Source organism: Alligator sinensis, unplaced genomic scaffold (genome assembly GCF_000455745.1).
Source record: "Alligator sinensis unplaced genomic scaffold, ASM45574v1 scaffold297_1, whole genome shotgun sequence".
Taxonomy (NCBI): Eukaryota; Metazoa; Chordata; order Crocodylia; family Alligatoridae; genus Alligator; species Alligator sinensis.
In genome coordinates this window covers 2,806,163-2,824,215 of record NW_005841848.1, presented here as the reverse complement: position 1 = coordinate 2,824,215, position 18,053 = coordinate 2,806,163, and the positions used below count along the sequence as shown (strand labels likewise).

The window sequence follows — 18,053 nt, the reverse complement described above, 5'->3', positions numbered from 1 at the left end:
GGGCTTATAAATCATCTGCATACCCGCGTGACCTAGTCTCCACTCCCCTCCTCTCTCTTTCCTGTCTCTTCTTTCTCCTTTTTCCTCTCTCCCTTTCTCTTTTCTCCCTCACTTTTTCTTTCCCACTTCCTTTCTCTCTTCTCCAACCTCCCCTCCCCCTGCTGGATGTGGACATCTTCTCTTGCGAAGGATGAACAGCATATCTCTCTATATAGATCTATCTATTTATATATCTAAATATGGCAACAGATCACCAAAGGAAGTCTGAAGAGCTCATAACAGTAGTTTGGGTCTGTGAACTGTAATTTATGACAATTATTCTAGCATTTCTATCCCAGGAAAACCCACAGAAAGAACTTCTCTCAGGCTAAAATAAAGCTAGTATTCTGTATTAGAACCACAACTCACCCTGTCTCAGAAATCGTTCAGCTGGTACAAGATGCTCTTGTAATCAACTGTAATATAGATAGCTTCTATTTACTGTTTATTTTTTATTAGAATTTTTCTTTTCCTTTTCTAGGAATCTTTTCACGGTTTCTCCCTTGCTGTTGTGCAGTTGGTGGGGAGGGGTAACAAAGCACTCATCTTCACCATATTTTTCCCTCTCAATAGTTTTCTCTTTCACATTCACCTCCATTCCCTACCTTTCCCTATCTTCAGGCCAATCTCACTTCTGGAAAGGAACACATACCCCCAACATTCAAATTACAGACAAACAAAACAAATTAACAAATTCCTTTCAGCATTATTGATCTGCAGTTAGACACAGTAAGTTTACCTAAGTTTGAATGCTTGTGCTAACCACAAAAAATACACTGCAGCTTGTACAACCAAGCAAACAGAATTCCTATATTACACTAATCCACAGCCAAGAATTCTTGCTATTGTCTTCTCCACTAGCATTATGGGAATGCACCACAGAGTAGTAATAATCACACTGCATTATTGTTGATGATTGTATATGTTAAAACATGTAAGGTCTAAAACTCTGGTACTCAACTACAAGTTCTCTTCAATTTTTGGTCCAATACTGTATATTGTCAAGATTTAAATGAATGGTTACAAAAGCAACCAAAAACCATAGTGAGAATACAAATTAAAATGACCGGGACCTAAAAACAAATTAAATTATGGCTGCAAATTTTATAACGGTAGTTCAGATCAGCTCTTTTCACGATGCATTCCATGGAAGATGGTTTAGGGAGAAAATCTCTTTCAGGCTTCACTTGCAGTTACATCCCCATCCTCATATTGGCTGGGCTTGATCTTTTCATCATGGAAAAAAGCCAAAGTTGGCAGGTTTATCTGGATCATCAGAGATTTGTATGGAGCCACAGCTATTTTGGGCACAGTTCCACATCAGCTCCGGTTTGCCAAGCAGCCAGAGGTTACTGGTGTATTACTATCCGAGACACTACTGGCAATTAAAGCCCCTGCCGTCACCAGAACAGAGTGGCTGTGCAGAAAAGATAATAAATCCTGCTGGGTTAAATACTGTGTTATTTTTCAAGGTAAGCTCTATGGGACCATAAGGATGCTGGCTGAGGGGTTGGGCCTGTCTACCCTCTCTTTCTTTTTCTTCTCATTCCCTCCACATCAGACACTGTGCCACTTGCAGAAGCATCCATGTAGTGGCATCTGAACCCCCACTTCCAGAGAAAAGATGGAAGATCTGCATGAAGTAGTCTCCCCTATGTGCAGATCTGCAAGGCAAGATTCTGGACTAAATATGTGTCTTTACTATCTCTAATTTTTATGAGTGAAATTCACCATTGTGCAGAGACCCAGCACAAGGTCTTTGAAACTTTCTGCATTGGATAAATGTTGCTGTTGTGATTTTTATATCAGTTGAGTTTGTACATGTTAGTGTTGTTAGCTTACACCAAGTTCAGTATATAATTCACTACATTCTGAATCGCAGTGAACTACACTGGTTAAAAGCTGGCCAGTTCATATTGCAATTACCTCTGTGGCATCCCAGAAACGCTCTGACTGCTTTGTTAGGAAGGAAGATCATTGTATATGTTAGACACGTGTTGGTTAATACTACAAAAAGCAATTATGAAGCCACAAAACACAGCTTGTTCATGAGTATACATACATATATGGTGATGGGGTAAAAATGCTGATACATCCTTACATAAGTGCTTGAATTTCTTAATGTCACCCAATAAAGTTTTAAAACTACATTTATGAGTAATGCATACATTCAAATGAGAGCTTTATTTACATTAGCCTTTCAAGTTCTGAGTGTTGGAGCATACGCAACCATGTTCGCACTACAATTTTTTGGAGGAACCAGGATGAAAAGCTGATCTTCAGGAACAATTTGTCAAAACTGGCAAAGCGGAAAATGTGTCGGCTCCTTTTACAGCATTTTGCTGTCATTTTTATAGGGTCTGCTACTGTTCAGAGCATTCCTGATGTTCTGGGTATACAAACAGGGAGTTCAAGCAGGCTAATTTATGGTGAACTCTTGACAGTAAATTTTATACACCTCAATTGATCAGAAGTGTAGGTGAATACCCTCCAAATTTTTACTGCATTGGCAATTGTCTCACCAAACCATTAGGATCATAGCAGGGAAGGAACTAGCTTAAATCAGGAGATCTGTTTTTTTATCAGAAAGCAACCTGCACCTATTTAGAAAAGGAAGCATATATTTTAATTCCAAGACAAACTGATTTATAATCTTTCATTATGTAGAAAACAAATTGTACTATAAAGATTAATCAAGTAATTTTATTTCATATTTACCATTCTGCAGCAACCATATGAGCATCTGGGTAAACAAACCTCATGAAATGTTTTGCTGCAAAGCTGACTTCAGTAATACACGCAAATGATCAATTCAACAATTCTGCTCACTGCCAGAAATAAAAAAAATGGCTTCAGGAGCAAATAACACTGATTCATACTGTGTTCAAGCACTAGTCAACAAATCTATTAAACCACACAGGGGGAAAAAAAAAATCAAAGCAGCTTTGTTATCTTACTTGCGACACCTTATTTAAAATCTCAGGCAGTACCTCTTTATACCAGCATAAATATGTAGCCTTCTACATCTTTTATGATGTGGTTACAGACACAAAAATGTTATAGTCAAAAGCAAGAGCTAGGAATTTCAGACCTCAAAAATCAACAAGATACAAAGCTAAATTTCATACGTTCCTTTTTCAGTTATGAATACTTTCACTAAAACATAAATATTTTAACATATATTAATTTTTTCTGACATTCAAAATTGTAAAGTCAATATGGCAGAATTATTGTTAAAAGCATATATGTACAAATATTTTTTTCTCCATACATAAAGTATTTGGCATAATTATAACAATCTTACTGCATACACAACTGTTTGCTTCTTTTTCACATAATGGTACACTCCTTATTAAAATTAACCAGTTATGTACAAAAATACTTGAACATTTATTATAGAAAACCTCTATAACCACCATCAACAGTATATATCTGCTGAAGGTTTCATTGAGAGAATATAAAAAGTGGTCACTTTCTTCCAGTTAAGCTATCAACAAAGCAAATACAGTTAAAATCAACATAAGCTTCCCAACAAAAGAGGGAGAATATTTTAACAGCATGATTTAAAATACAGTTCATTTCTTGTCAACCAAGTGTTATGAACAGGGGGGTAAAAGAAAGACACACAAAAATACACAGACAAGGTGCTTTTCCCACATTCCTACAACTTGGCCTTAGCTTTTCCATAGTTCTAGAGATGCTATTTTGAGATACTCAAACTAATCTGTCTACCAGAAGCCAGAGCAGAGTGGCACCTACATTAATTTAGAGAGAGAATGTGTCTACCATTTATCCTGTAATAAAGATGACAGTAATCAATGTCTTTAAGAAAACAAAACACCCCCCCCCAACCACCTGCACTGGTATAAAAATATCTAAAGAGCTGTTAGACTTTTAACTAATTTGTGCAGAATTGTGAGTTAATGCCCACTGCAATTCAGCTTTTAAAAATTACTGATACATAACCAGCAATTTATACTCATTACATTTGTTCACTTACTGATTCATGTTGATACTAGCCAGCACTGATTCTTGTATCCTTATAAATGTGCCTGTATAATACTGGGATGTTCGTTCTTTTGGGACAGAGAACTTTCAATCAAAAGTAATTGTTATTGGGATTGTGTATACTGACTAACTGGAAGAGCAAAAGTAAATTACACCTCAAAAAGAAAGAAATGCACCAGAAACAGCAGATAAGCTACTAAAACAGTACTAATAAAGTTTAGCAAAAATCAATGACCAGAAAGACGTTCTACATTAAATGAAATGTAGATATTTGTCAATCTTGGAAAGTAATACAAATGTTGTTTCCCAGAACTCAACTCCAAACTACATCCTTGCAACTTTTTCACAACAGTGTAATTTCCATTGTATATCTACCTTTCTTCACCATAACTATTTGCATTTCCCAACCTGATTGTACAAGAAGGGAACAGTCTCCAACGTACTTGCAGAAATGCCCTACCATACAAACTCTTTTACCAGGAAGTATGCATTCATTTCTACTACTTAGCTCTGTCAGTATGTGTCTTGCTTTTTTGTATGAAGCCTACAACTAGCTCAAATGAGTACTTCTGGGGTTTTAGGTGCAATTATTTTTATGAGGATGAACATAAGGTACAAGGAAGGTATGTATCAATATTAACCACCCTGAAATTAATGAAATTACCTCACTCATGCTTCCTATAATATCAGGCAATCTAAATTAGTAATTTCTTTTAATAATGTGCAACATAATATTAATAAGCATTTTTTAAAAATTACTTAAAAGAAAATGCGGGTAAAATATTAAAGTGCCTACACTAAATGTATTTTGCCTTTTTTTAAATATTATTTCGTAAACCGTAAAGAATTCATTGCAAGTAAATATAAAAGGAACTTCTTATAACTGAGACACTTTCCGAGGAAGAGGCCTGGGACGAGGAACCTGTTCAGTCCTCCTGCTGCTGTTTTCCAGATTGCTGGGCCGCACCAGCTGTGGTTTGGGTGGCAGGGCTGGTGGGTCCGAAGGGGCAGGGATGGAGAGGCTGTGAGGTAGCGGAACAGGACGTTTCAAAGTTCGCTCGTAGACACTGTAAGGTGGGGGAGTTTTACTTTCTTTTCGCACTGGCTCCTCAGAAACACTGTAGCTGGGAACAATTACAGCTTGTTCACTGCTTTGACTTTCAAAGCCAGAAGTTTCAGAAGTGCTACATCGGCTAAGTGAAGAGATTCCACTGCTGTAACTTCCTGACAAGACTGGGGAATTAGAGGTGAGCCCAGAGGAATGATATTCCACTGGAGATGGGGTAAATGACTGCACAGAACCCTGTTTAAGAAAAGGAAACACAAAAGGTTCATGGTGAAAAATAAGAGAATATATATATATTCATTGACTATACAAATTATGCTAACTTCAACAATACATTTTAGTGCAAGTAAGTTATACTGCTGTATACTATCTGGAAGGTTAAAAAAGTCGGGGGGTGGGGGGAAGAAACAAAAGGAGAAAGCTTTCTTAGTTCTGTCAGTGGACTATAACAATAGCATGGTGTGTAAACAGTAGCACTGTGCCCTCTACTGCTAAAACACGGTATTTACAACACAGTTGGTACTTATTTCAATCTGTGATTGAGATTGCTTTCCAAAGCACTCCTAAAACGTTCCCACCATTTTTAATGATGACTCATGCACCCATGAAGCAGTCTTATAGCTAATGTCCTTTTTTATGAACTCATTTGTAAGTTTATATCTAAGAAATTATAGCTGTGCAAATAAGAATGGACTTCAATTGAGTTACCTTATTTTATCAGGAACGACCATCAATTCATATTACCAGATACCATTAACAGTACAGGTGGCTTTAAACATTTTGCAGCTGTGCAATGATGCTACTTAAAATCTTATGTTTGGAAAAGCCACATGACTTTCAAGATTGAAAATACATTCAAGTTAGGCCAACTTGGTCTAAAAACACTGTTTGCTCAAAAGCTACACCATTTGAGTTTCAGCTTCCGCATAAAGATACTGTCCACTAGGATTTTAAGTCAGGACCTCCAGCTACTTAGCACAAGACTGGCATAACTCAATCAGCTCTTAATGAAATTTTCTTTTCAAGAGCGAAAGTACTGGAGCAGAGTTCAAGGCAGGCTCTCTAATGGCAGTTGTATGCCACAATGAACTCCTTAAGTCATGGATATGGAGTAGAGGTGCACCAATACATTGGTCCGATATCGGATCAGCACCAGTATAAGACAATTGTCTATATCAGAAATTGGCCTGAAGTGGCCAATAAATGGTCCACGCATGCATGCAGCTGCAGCGCAGCACGTAGGCAGTGAGGAGCACAGCCAGCAACATGGAGAGCTGCGTGCAGCTGGTAAGTCTGTTGTGGTGGAAGGGGAGGAGGTGTGGGGGAGCAGATCAAGGCCCCTGCAGTGAGGAGGGTGTGGGGCTAGGGCAGGGGCAGGTGCTGCCCAGCCAGGGTGGGGGGAGGGGCATGGGACAGAGCTGCAGCTCATCTGGGAGGGCACAGGAAAGAAGTGGGGGCAGTTCCCACCGCTGCGTGCAGTTTGTTTGGCGGCCGTCCACTTATCCGGCGGCTCCCACTGCTGCTCCTGCCCCTCATCTGGGAGGGCATGGGGATGGGGGTGTGCCCCCAGATCTGTGTGGCATGAGCAGCGCTGGGAGGGGGGCTATGGGGCTCCTACAGCAATTTTTGGGGTGGCCACAGCCCCTCCCATAGCCCCCTCACAGCGCCGCCACCACCTGCCCAGCGCCACTCCAGTGCCAGCCTCAGCCCACAGCTGCAGCCTGCCCTGCTCACGCCCCACATAGGATCCAGGGCATACGACCTCCTCATGCCCTCCTGGGGTGCGCACAGCAGTGAGAGCCCCCCCACTCCCCATGCCCCCCGGACAAGTCGCGGCTCTGTCCCACACCCTGCCCCACCCCAGCTGGGCAGCGCCTACCACAGCCCCACTCCCTCCCTTACCACGGCGGACTTGATCTGCCCCTTCCCTCCCCTTCCACCACACCAGACTTACCAGCTGCACTCAGCTATATCAGAAATTGGATCACTATCAGCCCCAAAAATCTCTATTGGAGCACCCCTAATACAGAGTTCTGGCTCCTCAAGGGAGGTGCTAGCTGTCTCACTGAGAAAAATGGCAGCAGATGCTGAAATAGGGTGAACTTCTTTCTGATGTACCCCCATGAAAGCCTGCAAGTCCAGAGGCTTCCAGATTTTTCACCTTCAATATGCACATTAGATGTAGAGAACAATTCCAAACTTCTAAGCTTTGAATGGATGTAATGAAGCCCATAATACCATTTTCAAGACACGTCTTGAATGTTGCATTAAAGGCAAAAGTCCTCTAGGCACTGAGGATGACTCTCAAAGACTGTGCTCTTACACATGAAGTTTTTACTCCTAGGCACAGAGCCTGCAGTGGTGCTATCTTATGTCATTTTTCTTTCAGCACATCTCTCACTATTCTTATTTTCCAGGAGAGTTAATCCTGGCATATATCTTTAGATAAGGGAAAAATACCTGCTGCTACTACTACTATGTAGATTCCACTCATGGACACACTGGGTATTCTGGGTAAACCCCAGCTAAGAGGGGGATGTAGGAAAGATTGTGATCACATGGCACAACCCCTGACCTGAAAATGTTGGGGAAATGCACATGACTTTGAAGCCTTGCTGAAAACTATATACATGGAAAAACAACCAATATTAACAAAAAAATCATACATCATGCCATACAGCCCCATGGGATGGGTCAATACCTTCATTGGAGATCTGCCAACAGGAGAAGGGGAAACTGAGGCTATGTGTCTTGCTGGTGAAGCTGTGAAGTTAGAAAGATTGTAATTCAGTTTCACAGAAACCTGACAGATTTTAGGGTAATACCTTCATGAAAGATGGACATCAACATTATTACAAAAATGCCACCAGACACAAGTAAGATCACCAGTAAGTTTAAATGTTTTACAAAAATAGTGATAGAAAAGGCGCTCATCAGGAAAGCTATAAATGGAAAAGAGGGGATCCTATTTTTGCTGCTCAGTACCTCTTCCTATACCAGTCCCTGTACTCTGCTTAAAGGCTGAGTGAATATTTTGTTTTGTTTTTTCTCAAAGTTAAGTGAAGGTTATCTTAAAACAGAACAGATACAACATGCTATATTTATGCAGCCATTTCCCTTGATGATTTCTACATTATTGTAAGTCAACTGGCAATATGATTTAAAAAAAAATCCTTATCATGCTTTCTTCCCCTCACTATGTTTTTTCTTATAAGAAAAATATTCTGAAAGTATGTATTAAATAAGCAAAAGCATATAACAAAGTGTACTTATATCAGAGATAGATGACATGCTGTGAAGCTTAAGGCTGAATGAAAAATATCTTCAACCACTAAAAACAATTATATTTGTAATACCTTTAAAAGGACAAAATACTTTTCTGAAGGGTAAATTGGTTAAAGAAATTCAACCAATATATATACTTAGCTGCTAAAGTAATGCTGCCAATAAGATTTTTTTTAATACTGAGCATTTGTGGTTGGTACTGTCCAATCATAAGATCAAAAGACTAAACTCAGTCATCTCTTCCAGTGTCAACATGAACACTGTGAAGCTAATAAGTCACTAAATGAAAAAGCAGGATACTGGAACAGGAATGTTACAGAGGAGAGATTGTTAATAAGGTGAAAGTAACTGCAGCTCTACACTCCTCATAATCAAAAGATAAATTAACCTGCCCAAACAGTTAAGTGTTAACTATGGTGAGAGAATCAAAATCCTCCAGTAAAATCATTTTGTACTGGCCTGAAAATGTTCATAGGCTTACCAGTCTGTGTGGGTCTTGGTGGCACAGGAGGAGATATAAGCTTTCCACTTTCTGATGTATTTCTAGCTTCTTTCCCACTATCCAGGCTCCAGCTGCTGGGGGTAGTGTTTACAGCTGGAAGGGAATGACGAAATTGAGACAAAGACTAACAGTTCTAGCTCTGGTTCAGCCTCGCCAACCTTTCCTACATCCATAAAAGCTACAAATACACAGATGGAAAATGTTAAACAATAAAACAGCATGCCTGAGAAGCTCTAATGATTACAGCAGCATTTCAAAAAAGCACTTCAATCATGCATATCAGATTCCTGGTTTGCCTGATGTATGCATTTGGCCTCCAGGTCAGTTTGAGATTGTACGGCAATTTGAACCATCAGCAGCAACAGCAGCTGAAATAGCACTCTGGTGTGTTGCACACAGATCCCAATACAAAGGGAAACAGACCAGCCTCCCATAAATGGAGTCATTTTCCCTTTGCAGTGGGCTCCTGTTTAAAGAATTCTAGGCAGAATGAAACAGGCTATTCCACAGGCAGTTTCCCTGAATTGCTTTTCCTGTAGAAAGATTGAAAGAAAGAAACTGAATAAAATTTTAGTCAATACCCCTCAAAAAAACCCCACTTTGACTCTTCTGCTGCTGTCCTGCATGTCCTAAAACAGAGAGCTGAACAGAGACAAAAAAGTGAACAAGTGAAGAAGAGAAGAGATGGAAATTTTAAAACAGAAAAAGAAAAAACCCAAACATTTCTGCTGTGGAGCTTGGGAAACCTAGGCTCTTATGTTGTAGAGCCTTGGCACAAAGGTCATAATTAAAATTCACTGTTTTGGCACTTCTGACTTGTGAAACTTGGATGTTTGGTATTTATCAGTGTCATTTCCCCCAACTTCTACAGCTTTACCTGAACTGAAGAGCGGGGAATGATGATAGCTCATACTGTCATACTGTCTGCACTTGTCAGGCAGCACTGACAGGACCAAAAGATAACTCCAATTCCATTTTTTTTAAGACTGCCCTTCCCCTCCCCATGCTGTTCTGCGTCCCCTTCCCCCCAGCAATGAAAGCTCTACTATCTCCAGAAAGGCAGAAGTGGAAAACTGTAGAACTTTTTTTTCCAGCTGGCCCATCTGTCAACAACTTCAAAGATTTTCTGAGATATTGGGAGCATGTAGTTTACTGATTTTCTCATTGCTTGCCTGCTCTATAACTCATAAGTAAGCAGGAGACAGAGATGCATGAACCCCACATCCTTTTACAAGGAGAGGATGAAAGGCAGAGTGCAGTACTACTGTTGTGACTATTTCTATTACAGCAGGATGCAAAGGTGGGTGTAAACGCTCCCAAAAGGTTAGCATCCCAGCACGCTAGGCTCTGTACAAACAAACATCACAGAGTCCTAGCCCAAGGAAAATACATAACATGGAACCAATATACAAATAAGGGGAGCTCAATTCCTGGGCAGGGGCAGTAGTGTAAGTTATTACAGGTGGTTGTCATGAGGTTCATGTGTTGTTGTTCCCCACACCCCCGCTACCCCCCCAAAAAAAGAAGAAAAAAAAAGGACCAGTCTTATGTCTAGTGGGTGCATCTAAATGTGTGCTTTACTATGGAGTAGACTAATAAGCCTTGCAGTAAAGCCTCACCATCTACATAGGTGCCCATGTTAGGGCACAGTAAACAAATTAACACTATAAGATAGTGTCATCAGGGGCAGTACTTACTATCTTATAGCAGGGTCACTTGCTGCACAGAAATGCACATGTAGACAGTGACCAGGCAGGGGCCAGATTCCTGCCTGCCACCTAGCCATGTGGTTCCATGGGGTCAGCACCCTCATGCTCCAGCCAGCCCCTTCACAGCATGATGTTGCCACTCAGAGCCCGGGGCTGATATCCCATTTCCCCTGCCAGCCCAGCTCTGATCTGCCCAAGCTCAAATTGTTGCTGTACTAGGCACAGGTGTACACGCTGCACCTGGGAGCAGTTTACTCCAGCTCAATCAGCTCCAAAGTTTATTGCTTTACCTTAGTATCATGTACAGATGCACCCAGCATGTATCAACTTTGGCAGTTAGTTTCCTTTTCACAGAACTACGCCCACAGCTTGGCACAACATTTCTCAAAGAAAATAAAATCCTGTTTTCTGATCATATTTGCTAAAGAAGATGTATCATATAAGACACTGCCTACAGAAAAGAAAAAGGACCCATTTATGGTAAGTGAACAACTTTATTCCAGAAGAGGAATGTAGGACTGGAAGGGGCCTGGCTCACTGAATATAACATTTTATAGAACATTTTTCCTGGGAACAAGAAGTCATCTTGGATCTTTTATTGCTATCACAGAGAATCATTTGCATAAACTTATGGAGCTCTGTCTTAAGGGGAAACTGTTCTTCTGCCCAGGCCCGTAGGAATGTTTCAGTGCTTCTGAACTAAAATATCGCCAATTTCTCAGTCCTGTGAAAAACTGTGAACTTCTGAGATTTCTTTCATATATGGGATATTTGAAAAATTCAAAATGTGTTGCAGGAGGAAACTTTTCTTTCCTGGCCAGTTCTTGTAAGAATGTTTTTTTCCTAAAATGCAAGCTATGATAAATCTGTTTTTCTTAAAGCCATTTGGCATGTCTCTATGGATTCCAGAGTGATTTCAGTATAAAGCTTATTGCTCTGTGATTATGCCAACATTAAAGAACATGCTACTTAAAATGTTATAAATGAAAACATCTTTGGTATAGCAAGTAACGGATGTTTTTTATTTACTCAAACTAGTGAAGATTTACTTCCAATTTATACCATTTATAAACATTACTTATAAATGGGATGGATTATGTTTGGTCAAAGAGGGTCAGGAGGTGACAAACTTCAAGATTTTTCCCACCCCAAGACAAAGTCTTTATGAACCCCTCCAGACACTAAGGTCCACAAAAGAATGTTTATATTCTCCCCACTCCTGAGCCTTTAACCATTTTCCCAAGTGAATCAATCCAGCCAGCAAGAGGCCATCCTAGCAGACAGAGAGCCAGCAGCAATGCATTGCCATCTGCTGTTCCAACACTTACTCTGTCTCCCTGCTATGTCCCAGGCCCTTCTGAATGCTAGGCCCAGATCACATGGTCACTATTCTTTCTTTGGGAAGTGCTTTGAGTTCGATGGATGAGAAGTACTGTATGAGAGTTAGAAATTATTATTGTTCACTTCAGGAAGAGTGCCATTCTATAATGAAAGGACACTTTAACAGTCACTTCTGAATTCCAAAATTGGCTAGAGCATAGAATTTCTACTCACCCTTCTCAGGGACAGACAGGCTAGGATCACTTCGTGGCAAAGCACCGTCTCCAATATGGTTAAACAGCATTCTCTAGAAATTCAGAAGAGTGCATTTTTGAGTAGCTATAATGGTAGCTCAATGGACCTTTTAAAGACAATGTAATTAGTTTTGCACAAAAACACCTAGTTAAATGATTTAAAGAAGGAAGTTAATTTTGAAAACCAAGATGATCCAAATTTACATTAACAAACATAGATTTGTACTTTTATCTATTAAAAAGGGTAAATTTAGAGGCATATAGGGTAAAAGAAACAAGAGAACATACAATGTTTTTGAAATGTGTAGAAACAGAGATTAAACCCTCTTTCTTTGAAGACAGCATATACCCAAAGAATTTGAGAGTGATTTAGTAAGCTTCATCTGTATGTAAAGCAGTTTTCCACTTCATTAAAATTGTAACTTAAATATCAATTCTGAAGTGAAGTTTATATGGATTGACTTCAGTGGGATGCTGAGTGAGTGCAGAGGCCTGTCTGCAAGGATCTCATTTTAGATACCAATATATGTTGATGCCTATGGCACTACTATATCCTTGGTAGAGGATTTCCTATTTCTGCCTGAGATCTGAGTTCCTTATCTTTATTGCTAGTGAGAACTGTATTTATACCTACCAATTTCCTCTTTCCTGATTACTAATTTCTACTAGAGATCAAAGGACCAATATGAGTTTGTTCTAAGCTCCAAACACTAGCAGATCTTTCTGGACCCCCTTTTGACATTAAATAATAGAGGCAAATCAAATGAGCAGCTAATTTCATCAATAATTTAGTTCTAATTTTAGAGGAAAATAAGAGCAGAGAGGAAGTAATGCTATGGGATTTAAAAGAAAGACTAAGCAATTAATGAAAACATCTCAAGCAAAAATTTTTTTTTTACATCTCCTTTCAGAGTCTGCTGCTCTGTACTAGGCAATAAGTAAAGTCTAGTTTCCTTTCTGAAGGAAAAAAGGTGCAGGTGTCAAAAAAACAATTGAAACCACAGGTAGGGACCAAGAAAGCAAAACAGGAAATGTGAAGGAAGGGGGAGGAACTGAAACAATGAAACACGTGTTATTTAGAATGAGTATAATCATGGAATAATTAACAAGGAGCAAAGAACTCCCCCTTACAATTACTAAGGGGAATAAGAATAAATAACAAAACACTCAGGAGATCTCTCAACCCTTACCAACAACAGTAATTCATATTCTACATATAAAGTGTAGGCTAGAAAAAACAGGCTTAGTCAGAAACCAAGAAGCAAACCCTGAAAGGGAACCAACCAGATGCAGACATACAGATATAATCCTGAGAAACAATTTAAGTCAGATGACTTGGTCTAATACTTTTTTGGCCTGGGTACTACTCAGTCCTCGTCTCTTGTTCAAATGAGGTATGCATTGGCTTGGCAGGATTGGATTTGGTCTTGAAGCATACACAAGTACACTCCTGAATACTTCCTGTTTTCCTCGTTAAAAGACAATAGCAAAAGTTACTTTCACTTGGTTACAAGCAAATAGAGTGACGGGGGAAAACCCTCCCTGATTACCATAGCATGAATATTCTGATCAAGCTTCTGAGTTCCAAAGTGTTAGGATAAAAGCAGCAAGGACTAGTAATAATGTCAGCATCTAATTTTTACTAAGAGCTAATTATGTTTCTTGAAGGAGAGTAATAATTTAGTCTTTGTAATGTCTCAGCACTGAATATGGCTTTTTTAATCCTACTCTGATGATAGAGAATCAGATAGCTTCTTTGGAACATTACCCATTCTGGTTGTTTTAAGAAGGATATTTTGCTTCTTTTACTAGATCTGTCCATTGAAGGATGAGACAAAGAGGGAATGGTTGGCCTTCTTTGGTTTGAAACATTACTCTGAATGAAGAAGGTAATGGGCAAGTCTCTGGGGGAGTGGAGATTGAGTATATGTGCTTGCTCCTCATACTTTCCTGTAACAAATCTCTGGTTCAATGGGGAATGATGGCCTCATTCCACTTGGCAAAGCAAGAAGTTGCAAGCTGAGAGCAAAAAAATGGCACAGTTCTTTCTTTGTATGTGGATGAATAAAGCCACTTTACATAAAGAACATCTACTAGTCTTCACTCTATGGGGCTTTGGCTGCTTTATCATTTAGAGAGCAACATGCAGAATCAATTGGAATAGTCCCTGAGAATTGCTTTTAATCATGCCTAAGTTTAAATTTAGGACACTTGGATATCATGATGATAGGTAAAGTGCAAGAACTTAAATAGCATTAAGGAAAATATTTACAGAGAAGAATATTTTTCTTCAAGAACCCATCTGATAGTGGAGAGGGAAGACAGAGAAAAAAAGATACAAATAAAACTAAAACGAAAGTAGCAAGCCATTTTAAATTAAACGAAATCAGATCTACCGAGCAATCTGGTTGTTAGAAGGAGAATTTCTGGCAAGAGTCAGAATGGATACATTTTACCAGAGCCAAGGAGCTTGCTGCCAAAGTGCTTATCTCTAGTCCGTGTTGTGAACTGCGTTGTGGAGGTGGCATGAATCAGAAGGACAAAGGTATCAAGAGAAAAGCACTTGAATGTGCCCAATGAATGGAAAGATTGAAATCAATAAGGAATCAACAATAGCTGGCATATCAAACTTACTCTGCAAGTCTCCATAACTCACAGACAAATGATGGGCATTTTCCTACTTAGAATTAAAAGATAATAATTTTCAAGAAAGAACATATTCTTTCTATCTCTCTCTCCACCCCCCATGCCAGAAATACTGCCTTCCCTACTTCATATTCCTCTTTGAAACGACAGAGAAAAGTAGGAATTGCCAAAATGAACGGGTTTTATAATGTATCTTGTTTCTGACAATGCTTAGTGCAAAATATTTTAAAGAAAGGTAAAGGGAAGTTCAAAGTGGACAACAGCTGCTATAAAAACATGTTTCCCCTCCATTTTCCTTGCTTCCTAACTTGCACGAAATCAGTCACAGGTGTGGCCCTTAAAAAAAAAGGGAGAGGGGGCAGTTGCTCCCCACGGAGGGAACAGGCCCTGGGTATAGAGGTATGGCAATACCAGACTGGGACTTGCACGGCCAGAGCCAGCCCTGACAGCCTCCCCTTAGTGCAAAAATACTACTCTTGCTGAGTGCAGCCCACCTGAATAACATATATGGCAGTGTCCATTGCATGCAATCCCCCTTAGCGCTGACTCTTTTTCAAGTCATGGTGAGCTACTACACCTTATGGGTAAGATGATGGTATAAAATAGATGCTTTAATGGATTGTATTAATAGAATCTGGCCTATTGTATTCTTGCCAAATGAGATTAATGCATGCCTACTAATATTAATGATAGCGAGCAGAGGATTGAGGAGGTTAGGTCATTATTGTTCTTATACGAAACCTCTGGACGTTACCAGGTTTTCTCAATTGATTTCCTCTTATGTCTTTTAAAAATAATCACTTCTGCTGAATAAGTTAAAAGTTAAATTCCATTATTATAGTCTGAAAAGCTCATGGTAACAGCCCAGCTGGGCAGCTGCCTACCTGCGAAGGTTCTGAAGGAGTAGGATAGATGGCACTGCATGGTCTCTCTCTTGGGGACAGGCAAGAGTTTTCTCGGGAGTGTTTATGTTTGTCAGACAACAGAGGAGAGGCTGGAATAGAAAACAACCCAAAAGAGTAAGTTAATATACAGTTAAATTATGACACTGCAATTCTATGGGCCAAGTTCAGGAGAGAGAAGAGTTTCTGTTGTACTTAATCTGTCCTCCCAAAAATTCACCTACTTAAAACAATCATTTGCATTCCATGTTACCTTTGTGGCATGCATGTAATAATTTGTGCCATTTAGCTCATAGTAGATAAGCACTAACCTCTAGCACTGGATGGAGCAGAGCTGGTCACATTAGGTGAAGCAGAATGAGTAGAGCTCAAGCTTGAGGTAGATGGACTAGGCTGGAAATAGATCATGCACAGAGTTGTAAAATACAAATGAATGGTTTGCATTTCAGTAAGGATACAGTCAGACAGACAGTTAAAAATGGAAGGAGAGAATATATTGACCATGTATCAACTGTTTTGCAATAATTGTTTTCTGCATCTGTCCCTATTCTGCAGTAAACAAAAGTTAAACTGGGCTCTGAATGAAACAGGGCTAAATTACTGCAGTTTAATTTCCACTTACTGTGGGATAGGAATTGATAGCTAAAATAAATGATACATACTGATACATATTAAACTTCTCCCTCTCCTGTTAACTTGTTATAATTTGTTCCTCTGCCCAGATCTTAATGCACACCCTTTGCCAAAAGTAGAGTTGTAATTTGTTAGATTAATTTTGCAGTGCCTCCAATCAATAAACGGCTGAGTGATACTGATACCATTTACTTTATTTTATACTTGCCATATTGTCAGTAGCAACTGTACAGAAAAGTTTGATTAGATAAAAGTGATGGGTTTGTGTTACAGTGCATCAATTTTAATACTAATTTTGACACATGCATTTATTTCTCCAAGTTCAACCAGGCCAGTGATACCCAACCTTCTGGACCATGGGGTCAGATGAGTGGCATGGGGTTGGTCTGGTAGTAAAACCTGGCCCTGCCCCATGCCACACACCAGTCCAACCCCATGTTCCTGGATCTGGTTTCAGAGCCACCACGCACGCTGGCCTAGTCTAGCACAAAGGCCCACATTATCTGGCCTACAGAGCTCCTCATCAGTCTGGAAATTTGGCAACAGGGGAATAACAATTAAAGCTGCCACTGCTCCCTGCCACCAAATTTCTGCACTTGTAAGAGATCCCCATGGGCTGGATGATATTGCACCATAGGCTGGATCTGGCCAGTGGGCTGGAGGTTGAGCACCTCTAGACTAGGGAGTTATTTCATTCACAATTCTTAAAACAAGAGAAGAAAATAGTAGTCAATAACACCTAATTGCTTTTTATAAGAAAACTCACAACAAGCTAGATTGAATTTAGTTTAGGAAAGATACCTGCATGTTAAAAACTTCATCAGAGCTTTCTGACTGCCCAGTAATATTGCTGACTTCAGCAGAAGCTTGTGATGACAATGATGAAGATGAATACCTGTTGACAGCTGGGTAACTTAATGGACTGTTTGAGGAACAAGAAAGCAATATTGATTGGTTAATTCCTGTTCCAAATGGCAATTTATCAAATGTTAATACAGTATCCAGACAAAATAAAATCCCCACTCCTCATTTATCTCATAAATCAAATCTGGGTAATTTATCACACTGATATTTTACCATCTATGGAGGATAACAAATGATAGATTGATGATATCAAAAAGTATACATATATAATAAGTACCATTTGAATAAGACTAAAGAAAATGATAGATATTTCTGCTAATTTAAATTCTGACTTACCTGCGTCTAGGAATTACCCTGGCACCCTCTGGGCTCATAGAAGGAGGCGCTGAATTTCTACATACCCGTGGACTGCCATTAGGGAAGTGAACAGGACTTGCTTGAACACATGCAGAAAACTCCTAGGTAAGTATTGAAAAAGAAAACATTTGTTTGAATAAACAAAGCACCATCAAATATTTTGGAAGATTTTTTTTCATATTACTAACTAGCAGTGCCTTTTCATTTTGAATCTGATACATTACTACTACTAAGGGTACAGACAGATGCAACTGCACTGATATTAAAGGGTACTGATACAAGCTGTTACAATACAACTGAAACATCTTTATGATCCCCTAGCATAGGGGTGGCCAACCTGTGGTTCACATGCTGTAAATGGCACAAGAAGCCTCTGTATATGGCAAAGAGCAGACTGGGGAGGGAACAGGCAGCACTGCAGCAGATAGACCAGGAGCAGAAAGCAGAATAGAAGATCAGATGGGAAGC

The 18,053-nt window shown here is 39.6% G+C and overlaps 1 protein-coding gene across 1 annotated transcript in view; it reads right to left on the bottom strand.

Moving 5' to 3' along the window:
• Positions 1-4,924: 4,924 nt before the first annotated feature.
• DOCK4 (dedicator of cytokinesis 4) overlaps positions 4,925-18,053 on the bottom strand; it is a gene marked incomplete at its 5' end in the record, with an annotated part of 280,590 nt that continues 267,461 nt past the window's right edge. Inside the window, 8 exons of the mRNA XM_025208759.1 lie at positions 4,925-5,350; positions 7,815-7,876; positions 8,880-8,993; positions 12,164-12,236; positions 15,714-15,823; positions 16,043-16,124; positions 17,166-17,286; positions 17,565-17,686. Of these exons, the coding sequence (XP_025064544.1) occupies positions 4,925-5,350; positions 7,815-7,876; positions 8,880-8,993; positions 12,164-12,236; positions 15,714-15,823; positions 16,043-16,124; positions 17,166-17,286; positions 17,565-17,686 (1,110 nt within the window). The remainder of the gene's footprint in view (positions 5,351-7,814; positions 7,877-8,879; positions 8,994-12,163; positions 12,237-15,713; positions 15,824-16,042; positions 16,125-17,165; positions 17,287-17,564; positions 17,687-18,053) is intronic.